At 38.3% G+C, this 6,319-nt stretch overlaps 1 protein-coding gene across 1 annotated transcript; it reads left to right on the forward strand.

Annotated features, from left to right (window-relative positions):
* The first annotated feature begins 3,263 nt into the window (after positions 1-3,263).
* On the forward strand, positions 3,264-5,104 carry LOC129729957 (uncharacterized). The gene has a single exon (XM_055688887.1). The coding sequence runs from the start codon at positions 3,594-3,596 to the stop codon at positions 4,704-4,706; it is 1,113 nt and encodes a 370-aa protein (XP_055544862.1). The 5' UTR covers positions 3,264-3,593; the 3' UTR covers positions 4,707-5,104.
* The last annotated feature ends 1,215 nt before the right edge of the window (positions 5,105-6,319 follow it).

The raw sequence follows: 6,319 nt of genomic DNA on the forward strand, positions 1-6,319 counted from the left end.
ACAACCCGTTTGGCATTGCATGTGTGCACCGTTGTCAGTGGCTGTCGGGCTGTGTACCGAGCGTACGGGGAGCAGAGAGAGCTATGCAATACAATGAGAATCGAATTAGTTCAAAATTTGCTGTCACGGACCATTCTATACAGAAGGCTGCATTCCAGAGAGTTCGTAACAAAATCCACAGATTTGTGAAAAGGTCGTTGTCCATCAATTTCACCCTGAATTGCGGAATTTAACTCATCCCCCGAACTACAACAGACAACAAACAGTATCGCACGCTAGCCTTGGGGGCTAATGCGGTCTCGATCAACTAGATTAGTTGAGAGAATTCGTTATCGATATTGTTTTTGGCACATTTTGCATGTTGTAGTATAAGTAAAACGATACACCGTGCCCCAGTGCTGAGTCGAAAAAATTTCCAGCTCGAAAAGATCCTCGACCTGATCGGGAATCGAACCCGATATCACAACCGTGTGAGAGAGCTAGCCGACCGACATCGCTAACCACAGAACCACGGGGACCACAACAGAATTTCACCCAAAACAACTCAGTTACTTAGTTGCCAGTTGATTTTGGTTTAGTGATGGCATACAAACCAGACACAGAACTGCGTTATGAGTTGGAAACGGTCGTAAATATTCCTAATATTTTTCGCGTTAAGAACCCAGTTCGTATCGAAATTCCTTTTAACGGTATCGCGAACAGAATAAGTGAGAGCGTAGTCTTAGTGGAAGAGCTCTTTTTTGCCGTGTGCAACCATTTCACCCCAAATTCAACGTCTAATCCATCCAAAAATCTACAATAATATTACAGTAAGGTCTTCTTTTACACGAGGGAAGCGTTCAAAATTTGTATGGGATAGCGTGAAAAAAATTTTTTTTAAGTTGCAAATATAACGAAAGAAAACGTTTCAAAATGGTTGAACCTTGTTTGAATATGATAGTAGTCAATCTAGAGGTCTTAATTTGTGTTGTGCCGCGTCAAATAAATGTTGTGTGAACAAAAAAAAACCCCGAAATTCAACATTTTTAAGTTTTAGTATTTACATAAAAAATTGTGTTTTTTTTTTGAAACGGATATATGATTACCAAGGTTATTATTACGATACAATATCGTCGATAATCGTCATCGCCGTTACCGATAACGTATGGTATCGTTGTTGACGATGACGATTGTTGAAAAACATACGTTATTGTTTCGATACCGTCCAGCAGCTATCTTCCTCAACAATGACGATAATGTCTGAAGACGTAAGCGTCAACGTCGATAACGATAACAGACGGTATCGTTATCGGCGTTTTCGATAGGTTATCGATTAACAACCTTGATGATTACCTTTAACCTAAAACAGATAACGTGATTGAAATGAGGTCGATATCTTGTTTCAGTTCTGAGTAACTAAGAAAAGCAACCCGCCAAAAAAACCTTGTGAAACAAGACCTTATTGTATTTATTAATTGTTTTACCATATTTAAGATAATCGAAGCACATTTTGCATTACAAATCCCAGAATACACTGCACACTGGGCCAGAAATGGAATCTAGTGGAACGGAATTAATAGCGCTCTTAGGGTTTGACCAATCGGTTTTAGATCTTCTACAAAGTTTCTTGATATATTTAGGGCGTCATTTTGAATGTTTGAGTTGGTTCGGAATTTAACCGCAAAGGTGGCGTTGCGATGCCAACTTCTCTCCTTTACACGCTAGAGCTTTGCGGTATTCGACAAACTTGTAGATCTCTAAATTTCATGAAACTTTACAGAACATACAAAATTTCTAACTCTTCAAGTTTCAGAGATCTACGAGTTTTTATAAATTTGGCTGAATTTCACGTTTTATTGTGATAATTTTATGAATTCACTCGAAATAATTTCTTACAATTTTTTCTCGATAGAAATTGAATAATTACGTCGTTTCCTTCCGAGTACAGAAGTTTCTGAAGTACTTAAGTGAAAATAATACACAAAATTTGAAAAAAAATACATAATTTTGTGAAGTAGATATTTCAGCGGGTAGCAAGTATTAGCAAACTATGATTTTTTCTAAAACATTGTCCATCAAAAAATATTTATTTTCTGGAAATTTGAAAGCAGTGGTTTTTGGTGTTTTTGTGAAATTTTAGATTGAATATAACCATAGGTTTCATATAAAAATACAATTGCTATCTATTTATTGCATGAAATTCACGGTTCACGCAAGGCGCATTGGTTTCAGCGGTACGGTCACGACAGAATTGAGCGAAAAAAGAGTGTTTGTTTAAGTTTACAGCGACACCAGTGGTGTAACTGGCGGTTTTTGTCTTTGCAAATTAATGTGTATACTTGCTTATCCAGCGGCATTACTACTTAATAAACAAAATTTCAAAATACACTATTCTTTTACGCGAGGGATACGTAGCGCATAAAAAAACCGCATTAATTCCGAAATCCGCGAAAAAAACTTAATTTGCTAAACATTTTTGATTATTTCGGCTAAATTCTTTCGAAAAAAAATAAAAAGCAGTGTTATTTCCGCATGCGAATCGAGCTGAAAATTAAGATCAAATACATAAAAGTTAGACCAAATCAGTGAATTTTTAGTTTTTGATTTAAGTAAACTCATATGACATTCTAAATAAACGATTTGAAAACGAAACACCAATAAAAACATACCGCGTAAAACATGACTTTTCTGTGAAATCCGCGTAAAAAAATCCACATTGAAAATGTTATATTCCTGTACCATAAAATCGTTATCTGTTTGTCTATGGCCATACCATTCACAAAAATTGAACAAAAAAGAGCAGTTTTCTTTCAAGAGCAGATTCCGCAACAGGTTTCAAATCATCAGCAAACCGCTATATAAAGCGACACACTTCAGTCACCTGTTGAATGTCGTTCGCTTCCTGACAGGGGTGTAACATAAACTCAAGTTGCGCGACATGAAATATGTTGTCCTTGCTTCGAGTAGCACTGATGCACTGAAGCGATGCGACATGCTGCTAGTGATATCTAGGTGGCACTTGTGTATACGAAATTATATAGGACCGCCACCTACTGTTGAATAGCTAAAAGTGCGGCAAACAGTTCAACTGTTTTACGAAAGAGTTCGCGTACACCTCAGGCCACAAATATCGTTACATCCCCATGTATTGCGCATTTTACCTCTCAATAGACTCGCAGTGAAATAATTTTGTCACATCAAAATATCCTCACACTGCTCTCTTGGTTGTTACAGTTCGCGCTTGATATTTAGAGCTTTGAATAAAACAAAATACTTGTGTGGTAGAATCGTATTTCCATTAATTAGTTGAGCGATTGAATGGCGCAAACTTGATAAATTTATTAGGTTTAAAATTTTGCATCAGATTTTGTCTGCAAAGAAAAATAAATTACATACTATTTATGAAATTCAGGAAAAAATCATAAAAAATTTCAATTAGCCGGTGTCTGCTGTGATTCGATTTGTACCAGAAGTGACAAGCGGTTGTTTATTTTTGTGCTGGCTTAAATTTTCGTAACATTGGATTTTCTAATATTTTACAATTCGGTGAGTGATTTCATGTGATTATTCAATAGATTAAACATTATAATTGAAAAAGGATTACAGTAAAGAACATGGATTCAGAGAAGCCGTGTGAGAACGAAAATGAATTTTTCTACAAAACAACTGAAGATTTGGTTGGAGAATCGATTATCGATTACAATTTGGAGGAGCTGGAAAACGACGACGAAGTGGATAACTCAGCAACTGATCCGTTAGAAGACAGCAGCAGTAGCAGTGGCAGAAAAGCAGTAAATAGTTGTGACACTTTGTTTTTCTGCATTTTGCTAGTCCACAAGCGACAATTCAAAGGACAATCTTCAGGAACCTACGTTGCTCGCTGGGAGTTGTCAGCAGGAAGTAGTCGTGAATTCGTGGAAAAAGCGTGGAATTTATCGAAGAAATATTTGGCTCGTGAAGTTGTGTTCGTTTCTAACGCTGATGGAACATCAAGTCCATCATGGAGCTCCCACGAATCACCCATCGAAAGCGAATTTCACAAGTTTGTGCTTTTCCAATCTGGTCGGCGAAATTATACCCTCGATAAATTAAGCGATGAAAAGACTTCTCTTTTGCACAGTTGGGGAGGCAAAGAAATTTCTATGTTTTTGCATATTTACTCGCTCTCAATAAGCAGCCGGGCTGTTTGGAATTCAGTAAAGGACATGTTGATTGACCCAGCAGAAAAGGACAGATCCGGAGCAGCGATGACTCAAGCAGTTTTTGATCAATCTGATGAGCTCAGAACGACACACGGTGATCATTTGGATGGGCATGGAATGGCTTGGTCATTCTGGGCCAACAGTATTTTGAACGCTCCTGGTCACTTACGAGAAGCAATGAAGAATCATCCACCTCAGCATTTATCGCATTTGTTTCGCGCGAAAGAAGGACCACGTATAACCGCTATTAGACGAGAATTGAATGTAGCTCATGGTGTTAATGATAGTTTTCACGAGGAGATCACGGCTCTTCGGCAGGCTTTTAACGTACTAGAATCGAGCTTTGAACACTTCAGCAGAACGATAAAAATAGTAAAACAACGCCTCGAGGCCCTCGAGATAAGAGATAAGCTAAGCGAAACCCTTACAAGTGCAATGGAGTCGTCTGCAAGCGTTCAAGAAGATCAAGGAGGCAAGGCATTGAACATGGAAATCACCGATGCTGACGACGTTGACCACATCTAAGTTTTTTTTTTTCACATTTTTCTGCATACTTTTATTCAATTAAAATATAGCAATGTTATAGAAAAGTTTCGCAAATCAAGCAATCTAATAAAAACTTAACTATGTATGTTGAAAGTGATGTCAATCAGATCTTCTGGGGCTGCAGTTGTCGGATCGAATTTGCCTCCATGAACATAACCACATTTTTTAAACAATTTGGTCATGCTGAACGAAGAAAAAGAATTCATAATCTCTGCTACTAAAACTTTTAGATCCTGGTTATTATTCTCTCTGTAATGTCGTTGCATTTTTCTCTTAGCTAGTCCAAATACAATTTCGATCGGGTTATAGAAAGGTGCGTATGCTGGCAGAAAGATAATAAATACACCCAATGAACGAAAACACCCTACAATTTTGTCATTGCAATGTATACGGGCACCATCGAGAATCCAAATTGAATGATAACCGGGGTATGTTTCTACGTAATTACTGCGAAACTATGGGGGAGAACGCCTTGACAAACGTCGATTCTAGGTCCGAATCCCTAGATGTTCATTTTATTACTAGTCTGGAGGAGCCACGATCATGAAACTGCCGATATATATTTTTAATCCTGTGGGTCTCTGAGCAAACATCGGTTTTCTCCGGGCCAGCAAATTAAAGGAGATGTGACTAGAATGTGTGCCATCATTTAAACATTACTCAGGATATCATTATCGAAAGCCTGTTTAAATCCTGTGGCAACAATAAGTTTTTCTTCCAGTCTTCTGAATAAAATATATTTAAAACAAAAACACTGAAAGGTTACAGTTTCCGAGAACAAGTCGTGATTAAAAGTTTTTTACTCCGCCTTCTGGCAAGAGCAAATACAAAAAAAAAAAAACAATACTATTGCCGAAGAATGTAACTCGAGCGTAATTAAAACTACAGCAGCTAAAGCAATTATCACAACAGCGGATGCAAATTCGACGATTCGACTTGTTCACCCAACTAGTAGCTGTTTTCGCGAAACCCTCACTGCAACAAAGAAGTTTGTTTACTAACTTTTACTGAACTCTGAGAACCCGGAAAAGTTTCCTGTGCTGTCCATTCTTTCTTCCGCCGTTCGTCGACGCCCGTTCGCCATACGCCTTCGGCTGCCGTCTGGCCACCCGAAACTCGAAAGACCTCCTAACGGCTCCACCGATTCGCAAAAGAAAACCGAAAAAAGCACACGCCTTCAACCGTACGCCAGTTTAAACAGCTTCCTGAACCAACAGAAAAACTCCACAAAGTTGCATATACCTCTTTCGGTTGTTAAATCAAACTTCTCGTTTGCGGTCGACAGTCCGCGATCAGCGCAAGTGGAAATTTGAATGAAAACTTGTGGGTGAGAGGAAATTTTTCCGAACTTCGACTGTATAAACCTCCATTGAAGGGCAGTTTAAAAATATCCGGCTATTTCTTTTATGCATCTCACTATTAGTGAGCGCGTTAGTGAGCGGTTATCATTTTTGACTTGTACACCGCGCCGTCACTGGAGTGAAGTGAAAGCCAGATGAGTCGGTCATAGTAAAATGCAATATAGGCCATAGTTCAAATACAGGTCAAACCAAAAAAGTAAACACTAGAAGCGCTCAGAGAAAAAAAAAAGC

The sequence above is a fragment of the Wyeomyia smithii genome, chromosome 3, assembly GCF_029784165.1.
Source record: "Wyeomyia smithii strain HCP4-BCI-WySm-NY-G18 chromosome 3, ASM2978416v1, whole genome shotgun sequence".
In the NCBI taxonomy this organism is placed as follows: domain Eukaryota; kingdom Metazoa; phylum Arthropoda; class Insecta; order Diptera; family Culicidae; genus Wyeomyia; species Wyeomyia smithii.